Source organism: Caretta caretta, chromosome 2, assembly GCF_965140235.1.
Source record: "Caretta caretta isolate rCarCar2 chromosome 2, rCarCar1.hap1, whole genome shotgun sequence".
Taxonomy (NCBI): Eukaryota; Metazoa; Chordata; order Testudines; family Cheloniidae; genus Caretta; species Caretta caretta.
Window position 1 is genome coordinate 162,611,538 of NC_134207.1, and position 17,089 is coordinate 162,628,626.

Consider the following 17,089-nt stretch of genomic DNA (forward strand, 5'->3'; position numbering starts at 1 on the left):
AGACACAATAGATTGCTTCCATTTCTTAGATGCTTACTAAAACAGAAAAGGCTTAAACCTGCATCTCAACAGACAAATTTCCATGAAAACTAGTGCCCAAATTCTTATTAATATATATTCTAGGGCTATCCAATAAATGCTTTATGGAGGAGACAGCAACTGTTTCCAGTCTATAGCCTGCAAAATTCTGACTTCTACTTGATGAAAGATATTCTTTTCCTCACACCCCTGATTATGACACAGTGAAATTATTGTTTCTAGGCACAGTTTGCAGAGAATACTTCATAACTGCAGATGGACAAGGAGTCCCACACCAATGAGATCTGCTATGACACTGTACAACTAACAAACAGGGTAACCAATTTTTTATATCTGGCATTTCCACAACTCCTGCAAGCTCCCGAATACGTATACTGAATTTCAGGCCTTTGGAAAATTATTTAATTTAGAATGGTTTGATTTCTCCCATTTGGGAGGGATCTATATAAATTTTAACTTGATGTGCCTGGTCCAAAGCCCGCTGTAGTCAATGAATATCTTTACATTGACTTCAGTGGGGTTTGGATTAGGTCCTGTATTTTGTTTGTGCAGTGATTCTGATACATCTATTTTCTTGGACTCTCAATGCATTAAAGCGAATAGAGGTAAAGCATTCTAAAAAAGTGCCATAGGCTCCTAAAAGTGAAATGTTTTTACTTAGCAAAAAATTAAGGCAGCAAGAGACCCCTCCAAAAGCCCCTACATCTTCTAAACATTATGGTTTGAGGGAGAGTAAATTGGTTAATGAAGTGGGGCCTGTGCCGTTATCTAGCCAGTATAATTGGCTGGGTACACACAAACTGACAGTTTCATTAAATGTTACAATTCATAATACCCTTTGTTTAATATATCAATCTTTAAACACGTTTATACCTTGACACACAGCTGGAGGAAGAACATTGGCATGTAATTTCCCTATTATTTAGGAACATTTTGCATTAAGGCAACAAACCATTAACAAACACTATTATCTCCTACTTGAATTTGTTTCTCTCTTCCCGCTCTATCCTTTGCAACCTCTCTTCTCTCTCCTGACGTCGCCTCTCTCTTTCCACTGCCAAGGACTCTTGGTGTTGGCGATAAGATGATGTAAGGAGACCACCCAATGCTGGCCTGCAGACCAAAAGGAATCACATTTCACAGTGCCACTTTTATTGATTATATAGACAGAAATTATTAACAGTCATCAGTTAGTCAGAAATGCATTCCCGACACACAGAATGACATGGAAATATTCATTCAAAAATGCATCAAAACACTGACATAACAGACCCTTACTAACTACTACTTTATTAAGCTGTGATGACCTTAAAAGCTGCAGGTATTTTAGAAAAAATTTAAGGTAACTTAAATCTCTGAGGTGCGTGTAAAATCTTTTTAAGAATTGTTCAGCATCTTTCAATTGCAGTATCACCTAAACCAGCTATACACCATTATGGCTCTAACTGAAAGGACGAACTCCGAAATGGTATTTTGACATAAAAATAGAAGTGCAACACTTTGCTACCACTTCCAAACATGTTATGCGATGATGCTTCAAAAGCTGATGTATCATAAACACCAAAGGAATACCGTATACTGAGAAGCTAAACTAAAAGGCGATAGAACTAAATTTTGGAATCTGAATGCAATTTAGGATGAGGCTTATTAATACTTGCCATTATGTTGCTAAATTCATGAATTTTGTCATCTTAGCAGTTGTTGCAATAGCAATATGAATCCTTTGCTGAGCTATATTGCAATCTGGACCTTTCACGTTAGTAAGTACAGGAACAAATCAGTAAAACATATAGGGAAAGTGCCTGTGATTATGACCCTGGTTCATTAAAAGGCACAAAGGGCTTAGTCTTGCTATATCAAGTTTATTACTGGATTGTTAGACAGTGTACTACCAGAGTGCAACAGAGCTAAGTCACACTATTAGTAATGACAGGTTTCAGAGTAGCAGCTGTGTTAGTCTGTATTCGCAAAAAGAAAAGGAGTACTTGTGGCGCCTTAGAGACTAAAAAATTTATTTGTGCATAAGCTGTAGCTCATGAAAGCTTATGCTCAAATAAATTTGTGAGTCTCTAAGGTGCCACAAGTCCTCCTTTTCTTTTTACTATTACTAATAGGTATCAAATCTTTAGCTCTTGTTCAACTGTCTGCTAAAATAGAATCAAAGGATCAACCATAGCTGAGTAAGTTTCCAGCCAAACAACATGGTCCCTTTCATCAGGGATGAACAGTGGCTGCAGCTAGTAGAAACCAAAGCAACCACTTCTGGAGGATTTATCAGATGCTAGCTTTGCAAGATAGACTGCTACTGTAATTAGTGGATACATTTAATGAGTAGTCATCATTGAAAGCAGATGTGAGTTCTCCAGTCTTTGGCCAGGTCTACACACAGTTTTTGTACCAGTATAACTATTTTGGTTAGGGGTGTGTTATTTTACAAAAGTAGTTATATACTGGTACAAGCCCTCATGTGTATGCAGTTATATAAATGTGCCTTAAACCAGTATAGCTTATTCCCCTTCCGATACAGAAATAGCTCTCCAGGTACAAAGCACCTTTATACCAATAAAACTGCATCCACACTAAGGGGGATTGCACTGCTTTAACTATTCTGATAGAGTTCAAGTGGTTCACCCTTGTGTGTAGACGAGGCCTTGTTTAGTTCATAAATGGTTGTAATGTGAGCTTTGGAACGAAGGGATCAGCAGTCATAAAGAAAGGAATCCCTTCGCTGAAAAGAAACTGACTTGCCTAATCCTTTCAGAGTCACAAATTTAGCAGTACAAGAGCGAATATACTTGCACTGCCTTTACAAACTCAGATACCCTCCTTCTATTTATCATAGGTCTAAGCACTGTACTGTCTAGGCATTCAGTCACTAGTGCCCACTGATTCACTGACGGAGGCAATAGCAGCAAAAGACCAAGCTATTCCTGTAAAGATATATTTCTTGTCTGTCTGTGTTTAGACCGAGAGGAATCTTGTAGAAGACGGACTTTTTGGCCGCATTGGCAGCAGGTCAGTGTAAGTATAATTTCAATAATTTCATTAAATTCAATTTCAATATGTCATAGTCCACCCTGATAAACATTACCTCAGGGGCTATAAAACATGATACCCTGTAAACCTTGTTTCTGGCACTCTGTTGAAGCTACAGCAACAATGTTGGATCACAATCAAAATAATAAAACACTCCAATAATCTCCAACACTAGCTCCCCAGCACAAAAAAAATCTGACAGTCCAATTTGGAATACATTTTAAACAGATTATAACCTTTGACTTTCAACCCCCCCCCTCAAAAAATGCTTTCAGCAAGAATTAAAGATTCAAAAGGCTACAGCTCTATCACCTAACATGGTATGAAAGACTCTGGTGAAGTATGGCTACAGTATATCACTCAAGGACTGCTCTAAGAATGGTCAAACCGGGCAGTGTCTCAGGTATAAACATCTGTAAATGCAAAGAGAGAAATGGCAAAATTGTGAGTTGACTGTTTTCCATCAGTTCAGTTGTTTTCTCCAATCACTTGAAACCCCAGGTAGCTGCCTTGAAGGCTGAAGTCTCAATATACAGCCAAGGGCAGTTACGACTGAATGAAACCTGAAGAAACACTAGAAGCAGATCAAGGAAAAAGACCAGACAGCTACTATGAGACTGTAAGCTTTTTGGCTGGGAGTATCTTTTTACTACATTTGTATAACATCAGCATAAACTGGAGCACAACCTCTCTGATTGAGGTCTCTGGGAACATAATACAAATGAATAATACAATAAGCAATATTAATAAATAATAACTATCCAGAGGATCAGGGACATAGTTATGTGGAGGTGAAGAGTTTGGTCCCTCACAGAAGACTGAAACCCAGACCTACCCCTGAAGTTCTTCTGTGAGACCTAATGAGTTCACAGCCCAATCATCATTAACAGCAACAACTATAATTGTTAATAACTACGACTACTTCATTATTTGGAATTATGTTAGCTGGGTCAAAATTACAAGAGCTATCAGGCATCATGCTTCAGAGCATAAGCTGATCACTATCTGGGATCAGAAAAATACTCCTCTTCCCCAAGTGATGATATAATATTTCCCCAACGATGCACTGTGAGTGTATTATGCCTTCTCTGGAGTGTATCAGGGATTGACCACTGTCAGAGACAGAGTAGTATGCTTGATAGACATTTAGTGTGTTTCTGTATGCAATTTCCTATGCTCTAAAATATTCTGGTCTGGAATTCAGTCATATCAACCCCCAACCCTAATATGAGTTGTGACGAACATTTTCATAAGTTTTAATATGCAATAATCTTGTACAAAATTATGTTCATGGAACTTGAATCAAAATTCCCTGGGCCTCCTGATTTTATCCAGAGACATACTGACTCCATGAAACACACTTCAATGATGCTTCACAGCAATCTGGTGTGACACGTGGCACTCAAAGAACTGTTTAAACTTTAAAGAGTAGTTGCCAATGCTACATGAATGTATAGCTTTTGTGTTGGTATGTACGTGGAACACAGACAGCACGACAAGCAGATGGAACAAGCTGTTAGGTCTGTAATGCACTTGAAATAATATTTTAAATAATAATGATTTTTAAAAGAGATTTGTCTTAAAATGACTGTTTTTCTATCGCAATAGCAATGATGCTCAAGGTAAAGTCTCTCCCTTGCTGAAATCTCAAAGTAAGGTGTAACATGACCGTGTAGAATGGTTGAGACACGTCAATAAATGGTCTTGGTGTATTATTGTTATTATCCATATAGGTAATATATACACACATTATGATAGCTGGTTTCATACATGACCAATTGGTAATATTGACCTTTAAAGGTAAAGGTGCAATTCCAAACACACAAAGAGGGTGTTTATTCTGACAACTATTTTCAGTCTTCTACATTCACTAGGGGCAGGGGGAAATAAAGAGGCTTGCTTGGTCTGATGTGACAGCCAGCAGAATCTAAACAAGATTATGTTTCCAAATACAGGAACATCTGAAAGGGCACTCCCACCACAAAAATTATATCCAGAGAAAATGAGTGGCAGGAAAATATTATAATAGTGACCAGAAGTCTCAATCCCTCCCAAAAAAATTTGATTTGTAACCATTATTATCCACCAGGATATTGGGGGCAAAGGGGCCATTACTTTACCATTATCTTGTTAGAAGAAGACAGGAGAGAGATAACAAAGAGGAAGGGAAACAGTTTGTGTAAATGGGGACCCTGGATAATGTAAAAAAAAAAAAAAAAGCCACCTGCAAGTTAAAACTCTAAAAAACCACCTAACTAAACTGACCTATTGCATTTGCTACAATTCAATTTCAATGCACCACATACTGTTTTGTCACTTTGTTATATGTATTCTTCAGTTTAAACATTTTATGACAATACTCCATCATATACTAGTAAATACCATGGAATAGTTTGTGAAAGTGACGATGCCTTAGGAATTTGAGACCTTTGCTATTAAATCTTTGTTGAGAATTGAGGTGAGGAAATAGGTCTTATTGCAAGAGTTGCTGGATTGGCAAAGTGGGAATTAGCATTGCAGATATATTGATCTAAATTTTCTTCAGTGGTCACCTTTTCTTCATTGCCAGTAGAGCAGAAAATCTTTAACTTTATCAAATGTATCTAAGTCTGCTGTTTCATTTAATCTTTGCAAAGAACACAAGATACAAAGGTATATAATGACAGCTGAAAAAAATCAGAAGGTTGATATTCAGGATTTTTCATAATTTAACTATGACCAGAATCATTAATAATCTTTATAAATGAGCCCTAATTATCCATTTTCCACCCTATTCCTGCTTCTGCCGTCACGCAAATGTTAGAACACCACCAGACTGCTAGTCTGAAACGGACCTCACGCAAGTCTAAATGTCTCTTGGCTCTAACATAATAAACCCACTGCCCAGCCTAGAAAGAGACAAAAGGGGAGCTGCAGCTGCCAAGAGCCATACTGCTCTTCACAGTTATGGATATTATATCTGTGTGTGACAGGGCAGATTCAAAAGTATGTTGATATAACAATTTTCAACCAGACTAAACATAACTTGGGAAATCTTTACAAAAATTCTCTTGAAAACAAACAAAAATTAGAGAGATAAAGCTACAGATTAATATTTCCTTTGAAAGAGAAACTTGAGAAGCATCAAAAGAAAAAGAACTGATTAACGTCAGACTTTTAACTGGCCTGCAAGGTTATGTAAAATTAAGCCATTTTAGGTTCAGGGTCAGTGGGTATCCGGGACAATGGTTTCCAATGCACAAAGACTTTCCTTTACACACAGACCACTATTCAGAATGAATAGCCCACACAATTTCTGTACCAATATAACTATTTTGGTCATGGTGTGATTTTTCTACTGACAGTTATACCAGTGCAGCCCCTAGCTTGGATGCAGTTATACCAGTATAAAACTGCTTTATACTGGTACAGCATATTCCTCTCCCTATAAATTAGGAATAAGTTAAAGCACTATAACTGCAATCATACTAGGCAGTCTGTACCGCTTTAACTATACCGATATTGTTAAAGCAGGGACCACAATCCTGCAGATGTATAGAGGTGCTTAACTTTAACTCAATGGGATTACTCATGTGATTAAAGTTAAGCAAATATGTAAATCTTTACAGACTGGGATCAAAATTAGTAAAGGTTAGATGTGTGTCTGAAATGCAAATGGCTATTCTTCTCTTAATGTATGCACAGCTCACCTTCATAGCATCAAGACACAGGAGGGTGTCTTTTGTCAGCCTTCAAAATATGCCTTTGCCTACATTGTGAGGCACAGAGGGCCACAACCAGTGGATGACCACTGAAACAAGTATTGTCATGTCTTGATGTTATTTTAATATAGCAAGTTCAGCAGGACTTCTCTAACCTCCACTACTGCTTGAGAGCCATTGCAAGTCACTGAATTCTGTGAGTAAATACATACAAAAATAGTGTCTTACAAGACCTAGTTTGTTCGTACACTTGAAAACCATGACTTGATTTTAATTATTTAAGATAATACTTTATCATGTACAAAGTGCTGCAGCGTATTTTGCAAAAATAATGAAGCTTTGGTAATAAGGAGACATCTCTACAGTTTCCAAGCTATTAAATCTCTTTATAAGAAGGAAGGCAGCATCATTCTTTATGTGAATCATACAATGGGCAGAGGCTCTACATTCTTAGATATTATAACAATGCCTAGCACATTTGAGGCTTTACTGGACCATAACTATTAGCAAGTTTATTCTGTAAATTGTTCAGGGTTTAATTCAAATAATTCATTAAAAATTTTTTCCTTGCGTTTTGAGCATATCTCAGAAGAATTACCACCAAAAACATGGGGAAGGAGGGAAGGTTTTGGTCCATTCATGCTTTTAAGTGGAAACCTGGCAAAATTTAGTGGTTTTGACCTGAAATAAAGCTGAACTTGGCTTCTGTGAGTTATTTTTCCCTTCAGTTTTTGTGTTTTTAAAATCTGAAACTTGGAGTTTAGCTCATCTGGGTGTGAAGAGAAACCAGAAAGAGATTTGCACAAAACCCTGCTAACCTAAACTGCTGAGCTTAGTACACCTCTGTTCTCACCATGGCTCTCTCGTGGATGGGCTGTTCCCAACACTGAGTTCGTGTTAAAACTAGGGGCTAAATTCTCCCCCATGATGAGCACAGCAAACCACTTCAAGTGTATTCTACTTTCCTGACATATACAGACCACCATCACGTTCCCAGAAAGCTCTTGGGAGTTACATACTGTAACAATGCCAACTCACCACCACAGTGCCTCCTGCTGGTCATGCTGGGAATTAGCTCTCTTGGACCACCAGGGCGCCTTTCACTAGTGGTGTCTCACTCGCCATTACTTCCACTTCCTCCACCATCTCAACCCACGTTGCTCCCGGACCGCAATGTCCTCTTTGAGACACGGCCCTCTGGCAGTGCCCCAGCCTGCTGTCTCCCCGCTTTCGGGGGATGGGTGGTCCTCAGTCTTTCCACTTGCCTCAGCGGCCAACTGCAGTCTCTAGTCTAGCCCCTGGCTTTAGTGGCAAACTGCAGTCTGGATTTAGGCCACTCTCCTTACTGGCAATTAGCAGTAAAGTGGGGGGAAAGACCCAGGCCCGTCTGCTACTCTGGGTCCCAGCCCAGGGAAAATATACCTATCTTTAAGGTGCCACCGGACTCCTTGTTGTTTTTATAGCTGACAGCCACTATTCCCTAATCCCGCTGCCTACTTTCCCTGGACCATTTCCCCCATAGCCCTAGCACCTTCCCTGCCCTTGCTTCAGGGCCTCAGTCTGGCCATCGTCAGCCAAGAGCTCCCCTATTGCACTGCTACCCTGCCCAGCACTGCAGTATCTCTGGTGCACCTCAGCAGACAGTGCTTCCCCCTTGTCCTCCAGGGAGAGGCTGCCCCTTGCTCTGCTGAGCAGCCCTTTATATATTGGCTGCTCCATCAAGCCTTCTCCTGATTGGCTCTCCCTTTCCTGATTGGCTGGGTTCTGCACAGCCTCTCCAAGGCTGCCTTAACCCTTCTCATGCCTATGTGTGGTAGCTGCCCCACCACAATACACATAAGGAGAACAGAATACTGTTCATACATATTAAAGCAGAGAACGTGAAGAGCTTTCAACCCCAAATTTGAAATCACCAAACAGTTTCTAATAGAAGCACAATACCCATCAGGGAAATACCATCAATAGCTACCCACTACCATATTATACCTAGAAAGAAACAGTCACTGCTCTGAAGAGCTGGCCATATAAAGGAACAGATAAAAGGCTACAGGTAACACTTAAGTCCCACTTAAGCTCTATTTTGATCTGGTGGTCTGTGTAAGCACTCCACACAAGGTTAAGATTAACTCACAATGAGCAGTTGTCTGGTGGTGGGCTGAGTGCAATGGGCTAGGGGTGGAGGAGAGAGAACCTAAAGCAAGGCAAAGGGGAAACTGCTCTTGGGAAAGCCCTATCTTTCAAGGGCAGTGGATCATATAATTTGTTTGGTTTCATATATTTCTTTTTTTCCCTTAATGTTCAAGTACAACAGTGGGAATAGATAGTGCTGGAGTGGGGATTAGCAGCGGAAGACTAGTCAAAATAAGTCAGTTTTGAGAACCTGCCAAGAAATTTCTTTCAACAGCACTTCCCGGGTGGTGTAGCCAATTACAGGAACAGTTAGTTTTAGTAGAAAAGCTAAATCAAGTGCTGTTTAACTTTGTCAAGTACGGCTTTTTTATGAGGCACTAAAACAGTTTAAAGATGCACCCAGATTGCCAGGAAATCATTGAGGTAGGCACCTGGGGAGGGGAGGGTACTCCAGAGAAAAATATTACATGTTTTGGCTGCATTTCCTGCTTAAGCTTATAGCAGGGTATTTAAAATATCACTAAAGTTAGTTGAGAAAAGATTTCCATATCATTTTACTCCAGAAAGCTTATTTATCCCATGTGTTTATGAACTTCTGTTACGGAAATACAGTGGCTGGATAACTCTGATGATGTATTAATATTGAACTGTATTTAAATACGGTGTGTATCAAAAAGGCCTAAGCAGCCAATCAGAACATTGGATTGAACAAAAAATATTCAATGCCATATTTTACGGGAGCCCAGTGAGAATATATTGTATCCTAGGGTCAGATGGTACAAACCCAAGTGTTCCAAATCAGCGGTTCTCAAACTTCACTGCACTGCAACCCCATTCTGACAACAAAAATTACTACACAACCCCACTATCAAGCAGAGTGCCGCAGGGGTCGGTCCTGGGGTTGGTTTTGTTCAACATCTTCATTAATGATCTGGATGATGGGATGGATTGCACCCTCAGCAAGTTCGCAGATGACACTAAGCTGCGGGGGAAGAGGTAGATAAGCTGGGGGGTAGGGATAGGGTCCAGAGTGACCTCGATAAATTGGATGATTGGGCCAAAAGAAATCTGATGAGGTTCAACAAGGTCAAGTGCAGAGTCCTGCACATAAGACGGAAGAATCCCATGCACTGCTGGGGCTGAGGACCAACTGGCTAAGCGGCAGTTCTGCAGAAAAGGACCTTGGGATTTCAGTGGACGAGAAGCTGGATATGAGTCAACAGTGTGCCTTTGTTGCCAAGAAGGCTAACGGCATATTGGGCTGCATTAGTAGAGGGGAATGAAAATGATCAGGGGGGCTGGGGCACATGACTTACGAGGAGAGGCTGAGGGAACTGGGCTTATTTAGTCTGCAGAAGAGAAGAGTGATTTGGGGGATTTGGTAGCAGCCTTCAACTACCTGATGGGGGTCGGGGGGTTCCAAAGAGGATGGAGCTAGGCTGTTCTCAGTGGTGGCAGATGACAGAACAAGAAGCAATGGTCTCAAGTTGCAGTGGGGGGAGGTCTAGGTTGGATATTATGAAACACCATTTCACTAGGAGGGTGGTGAACCACTAGATGGGTTACCTAGGGAGGTGGTGGAATCTCCATCCTTAGAGGTTTTTAAGGCCCAGCTTGACAAAGCCTTGGCTGGGATGATTTAGTTAGGGTTGGTCCTGCTTTGAGCAGGGGGTTGGACTAGATGACTTGCTGAGGTCTCTTCCAACCCTAATCTTCTATGATTCTATCCATATATATGTTCAGAGGGAGCTTTGTTGATGGGACACAGCAATCAGGAGCTTTGGGTTCTATTTCCAGCTATTCTGCATGACATCGGGCAAGTTACATCATCTCTCCGAAGCCTCTATTCCCCTCCCACCTTTGTCTGTCTTGTCTGTTTGCACTGTTAGCTCTTTAGGGGAAGGACGGTCTCAATCTGTCTGTACAGTGCCTGGCACAATGGCTTAGGTGCTATGAAAAATATGAAATCTCAATAAAACCAATTACTACACCAGAGGATTGGAAATTAGCAAAAATAATACTTATATTTTTTTTAAAAAAATAGGAGATCCAAGAAATTATAGATTAGTAAACCTTAATTTTTTTACCAGTTAAACTGCCTGAAATGGTCATTAAAACTAGAATTGTAAAAAATCTAGACGATCTGAAAGGGTCTAATCAGAAGGACTTCTGGAAAGGATAATTGTGCCTCACAAATCTATCGGAGCTCCTCTTTCAGTGAGCCAATAAAATAGTGGATAAAGGAGAATTGGCTGATGTAATTTATTTAGACTTCCAAAATGTCTTTGAGAAAGTCACTCACAAGGGGCTGCAGTTTAGGTTGGACATTAGGAAAAATGTCCTAACTGTCAGGGTGGTTAAGCACTGGAGTAAATTATTTAGGGAGGTTTTGGAATCTCCATCACTGGAGATTTTTAAGAGCAGGTTAGACAAACACCTATCAAGGTTGGTCTAGATAATACTTGGTCCTGCCATGAGCGTAGGGGACTGGACTAGATGACCTCTTGAGGTCCCTTCCAGTCCTATGATTCTATGATCTCCATGCCTGATTGTAACCCTGAGTGGGAGAAAAATCAAGAGAGGATACAGCAATGGAGAAAGGAAAAACAAAGGATAGGAGAATGGACATCAAGAGGAAAGATACTGCCAATACCAATGACACTAACTGGCAGTAGAATGACTGTATCTAATAGGATGAGGAATCTAGGTGAAGCCGAGCAGAAACAACTAAGATGTCTGTACACCAATGCAAGGACTCGGGGTAACAAAATGGAAGAACTAGAACTACTGGTGCCCGAAGTGAAACCAGATGTTATAGGGATAACAGAAACATGGTGGACTAGTAGTCATGGCTGAAGCACAGGTACTGAAGGGTAAGTGTTGTTCAGGAAAGCCAGAAATAAAGATATTGGTGGTGAAGTAGCATTGTATTTTAATGATGAGGTAGACTGTAAAGAAATTAGAAGTGATGAAATGGATAAAACAGAATCTGTTTGGGTCAAAATAACATTGGGGAAGAAAGGTAACAGAGGTTTAGAATAGTGCTTGGGGTCTGCTACAAAACCCCAGGATCCAATCTGGATATGGCTAGAGTGTGTCATACCCAGGGTACAATTTGGACTCATGAACAGCTGTGTCCTCTCATTTCTCCAGCCTGGGGTGACTTTTACACTGTTTCACTGTGAGAGCAACCACTCCTGGTCTGCTCACACAGAGCCTTCAGCATGTAAGTTACCCCGTTAGATTATATGAGTGCTGCAGCCAGCCACCCTTGAATTATACTGCAGAACAACATCAGCAAACTCCCATTCTCAGACTTTCCCCAGAAATGTACATCTTGTACTGCCTAGCCCTCTCTTGGACCATACAAGCTCCTATAAAGGCTGTCATTTTATTAATAGAACATTATATACACAAATCCTTTTATCTCAAATGGAATTTCCCAAATACTTCAATCTAATCACACTGGTTTAGCTACAACAATAAAACAAGTTTTTTAACTACAAAAGGATAGATTTTAAGTGAATATAAGTAATGACGCATAAAAGTCAGAATTGGTTACAAAAGAGATAAAAGCAAAATGCAACTAATGCCTCTCTTAACAAAAAGGAGTGAATTCAAAGCAAAGGTCTCTCTCACCACGTTTCAGCAGTTTAACTGGCTGAATTTCCTTCAGTCAGGATCTCTCCCACAGTACAATGCTGCTTCCTTTGTTCCTGCCAAAGACTGGCCAAAGACTGGCCACTTACTCAGGTGATGGTTTTTATTTGATTTTATTGGCACTTAGCTGAGGCATCAGCTTGCCTTTTATCTCTGAGGACCTAGTTTGTTGCCACTCCCCAGACATGAAACGTGTCTTAGTCATACCATAGAGAGGAATCTTATAACTTTACATACAATGTTGCCACATATATTTTATCAGGGCAATAACGATCAACAAATTATGAGTTTTCAAATAATACATCACAAGGAATACTTTATATAACATTGACCATGTTCCTGTGAAAGGGGTGAACACAGGGGTACAGACCATCATATAGAGACTTCTTTGATATTTTTAATGAAATAAATACTACTGGGAATTGTGTGATTACAGGAGACTTTACTTTCCCAGATATAGATCGGAGGACAAATGCTACTAATAATGGTAGGGCCCAGATATTCCTGGATGTGATAGCTGACAGATTTTTCACCAAATAGTCACTGAACCAACAAGAGGTAATGCCATTTTAAATTTAATATTGGTAAGTAGTGAGAACCTCACAGAAGAACTGGTTGTAGAGGACAGCCTTGGTTCGAGTGATCATAATTTAACTCAGTTTAAACTAAATGGAAGGATAAATAAAAATATGTCTGCAACTAGGATCCTTGATTTCAAAAGGACAAACTTAAAAAAAATAAGGAAATTAGATAGGGAAGTGGACTACACTGAAGAACTCAAGAATTGGAATGTGGAGGAGGCTTGGAATTACTTTAAATCAAAGTTCCTGAAGCTATCTCAAGCCTGCATCCCAAGGAAAGGGACAGAAATTGTAAAGAAGGGTTGCAGACAAAATTGGATGAGCTAGCACCTCAGACAGGTTATTAACAGAAAGCAGAAAGCCTAGCAGGAATGGAAGATGGGAAGGATTAGCAAGGGTATGGAAAAAGTGAGAACTGCCAAAAGCCAGGCAGAGTTGGACCTTGAAAAGGAAATTAAAACCAATAGTAAAAAGTTCTATAGCCATATAAATAAAAAGAAAACAAACAAAGACAAAGTGGGACCATTAAGCACAGAGAATGGAGTTGAGATTAAAGATAACCCTGGCATGGCCTAACACCTGAATGAATACTTTGCTTCAGTTTTTAATAAGGGTAATGAGGACTTTAGGGATAGTGGCAGGGTGGCTAATGTAAACAAGGATATGGAAGTAAAGATTACAACATCCAAGGTGTAAATTATACTCAAACAGCTTACTGGGACCAAATTGGGGGACCAAGGTAATCTGCATCCAAGAATATTAAAGTAACTGACACATGAAATTGCAAGCCCAATAGCAAGGATTTTTAATAAAGCCGTAAACTCAGGGATCATACTCTATTTCTGGAGAATTGCTAATTCAGTACCTATTATTAAGAAAGGGGGGGGAGAGGGGAAGTGATCCAGGAAACTACAAGCCTGTTAGTTTGATCTCAATTGTATGCAAGGTCTTGGAAAAAAATTTGAAAGAGAAAGTAGTAAAGGACATAGAGGTAAACAGTAATTGGTATAAAATACATGGTTTTACAAAAGGTATATTGTGCCAGACCAACCTGATATCTCTTTGAGACAGTAACTGTTTTTTTAGACAAACGAAATGCAGTAGATCTAATCTACCTGGATTTCAGTAAGGTATTTGATACAGTTCCATGTGGGAAATTATTAGTCAAATTGGAGAAGACGGAGATTCATATGAGAATTGAAAGGTGGATAAGGAACTGGTTAAAGGGGAGACTACAATAGGTCACAATGAAAGGTCAATTGTCAGGCTGGAGGTAGGCTACCAGTGGAGTTCTTCAGGGACTAGTCTTGGGACCAGTCTTATTTAGCATTTTACTTCATGACCTTGGCACAAAAAGTGGGAGTGTGTTAATAAAATCTGAGGATGAAACAAAATCGGGAGGTATTGTCAATATGGAGGAGGACTGGAATATCATACAAAAAATCTAGATGAACTTGAAAACTGGAGTAACAGAAGTAGGATGAAATTTAATAATGCAAAGTGCAGGGTCATGTACTTAGGGACTAACAAGAAATTTTGATATAAGCTGGGGACATATCAGTTGGAAGCGACAGAAGAGGAGAAAGATCTATGTGTATGGATTGATCACAGGATGACTACAAGACACCCAATGTGATGCGGCCATAAAAAAGGCTAACACAATCCTATGATGCATCAGGCAAGGCATTTTGAGCAGAGACAGGGAAGTGTTAGTCCATGATGGGCAACCTGTGGTCCATCAGGGTAATCTGCTGGTGGGCCGTTAGACAGTTTGTTTACATTTGCATGGCCGCCTGCAGCTCCCAGTGGCCGCGGTTTGCCGTTCCTGGCCAATGGGAGCTGTGGGAAGTCGTGTGGGCCGCAGGGACGTGCTGGCTGCTGCTTCCCGCAGCTCTCATTGGCCAGGAATGGTGAACCGCAGCCACTGGGAGCTGCAGGTGGCCACGCAAATGTAAACTAACTGTCTAGTGGCTCGTCAGCGGATTACCCTGACGGGTTGCGTGTGGCCTGCAGGTTGCCCACCACTGTGTTAGTACCATCATAGAAGGCACTGGTGAGACCTCATCTGGAATACTATGTGCAATTCTGGTCTCCCATGTTTAAGAAAGATTAATTCAAACTAGAACAGGTATAGTGAAGCACTACAAGCATAATCAGAGGAATGGAAAACTTACCTTATGAGAGGAGACTCAAGGAGCCTGGCTTGTTTAGCCTTATCAAACGAAGGCTAAGGGGAGATATGATTTTGTTCTCTATAAATACATCAGAGGGATAAATACCAGGGCTGGAGAGGAGTTATTTAAGTGCCAATGTTGACACAAGAACAAAGGGATATAAGCTGGCCATCAACTAGTTTAAACTTGAAATTAGACAAAGGTTTCTGATCATCACAGGAGTGAAGTTCTGGAACAGCCTTCCAGGAAAGCAGAGGGCGCCAAAAAACCCAAGTTGTTTCAAGACTGATCTTGAAAAGTTTATGGAGGGGATGGTATGATGAGACTGCCTACTACGGCATGTGGCCCTTTTGCGACTGCTAGTCGCAAAAATCCCCAATCGGTAGAGATAGGGCACTAGATTGGGAGGCTCTGAGTTACTACAGAGAGTTCTTTCTCAGGTATCTGGCTGGTGGGTCTTGCCCACATGCTCCGGGTTCAACTGATCACCATAGTTGGGGTTAGGAAGGAATTTTTCCCCAGGTCAGCTAAGTAGAGACCCTGAGCATTTTTCGCCTTCCTCTGCAGCATCGGGCACAGGGCACTTACTGGTTTAAAGTAGAGTAAAATGGTGGAGTCGCTATAACTCAAAGTCTTTATATCACGATTTGTGGACTTCAGTAACTCAGCCAGAAGTTATAAGTCTATTACAGGTGTGGGTGGGTGAGGTTCTGTGGCATATAATGTGCAGGAGTCAGACTACATGATCATGATGTTAAGTTTTGCTGTTAAAGTCTATGACTCTATAATATTGATGCAGAACATCCAGCCACCAGGGGCAGAAGTATCCAAAGCTGGGACTACTATTTTGCAGGGGACGAAAGGGAGGTATAAAAATGGGTCCAGAACTGTGCAAGGGAGACCCACCCACACACACACTCGGGGGGCAGTAGAACCTAGATGGTGCCTCCCCTCTCATGTGCCATCTGGGCTGCAGAGAGGAACCATCAGACACTCCAGCTGGTAGGGGCAGAAGCAGCCAAAGCAGGGACTTTCAGTCCTTTGGACAGTCAGAGAACTTTCTACAGTTTTGACTAGGCTTACTCTAATCTGTGATCATTGGCTGCTTCCTCCAACCCTCCTGCCCACCTCCCTCACAGTATCTGAATTTCAGCTTCAGTCTACACCTGCCCCATTCCCCTCATTCCTCTTCCCTTCTCCGTTTTTTCCCCTTTAGTCTGTCCACCCCAAACTAACCTTCTCTCCCAAATACATACATAAAGAAAGAAAGAAATTGTGGAATAATACGCTGTTTGCTGCCATCACACTGTTCATTCTGCTTGTGTGTTCTACCCCTTCCCCAACCCTGTGTCTGTCTTGTCTAGTTAGAAGCAAGCTCTTTGGGGAAGGGGCCATCTATGACTCTGTGTTTGTACAGTGCCTAGCACCACGGAGCCTCTCTCTTGGTTGGCTCTAAGGTGCTATGGCAATCAGCTTAAAAAAGAATGTAGTTCTTGCCACAGAATTTAATCCTATTTCACTGCAGATTTCACTGACTATAACCATAAGTACCAACAAAAGTATCCTGTCACTGAGATATACTTACAAGCAGCTGAGAAGGCTTATTTGACAGTGATGGGTTTCATACCACAACTTCACTATGATTCAGAACAGGGATGGCAACTGTAAGGTAGTAGAGGGCCACAGAAGCCATTAAAACTCTTTAGCGAGCCATATAGAAAAAAATATTCAGACTGCGCTGTGTCTTTTAGTAAAATGGCTGCTGTCT

The 17,089-nt window shown here is 40.8% G+C and overlaps 1 protein-coding gene across 10 annotated transcripts in view; it reads right to left on the reverse strand.

Annotated features, from left to right (window-relative positions):
- FHOD3 (formin homology 2 domain containing 3) overlaps positions 1 to 17,089 on the reverse strand; it is a 611,695-nt gene that overhangs the window by 108,404 nt on the left and 486,202 nt on the right. For all 10 annotated transcript variants that reach the window (XM_075125568.1, XM_075125567.1, XM_075125566.1 and 7 more), the window contains one exon: positions 1,018 to 1,152. In XM_075125568.1, the coding sequence (XP_074981669.1) occupies positions 1,018 to 1,152 (135 nt within the window). The remainder of the gene's footprint in view (positions 1 to 1,017; positions 1,153 to 17,089) is intronic.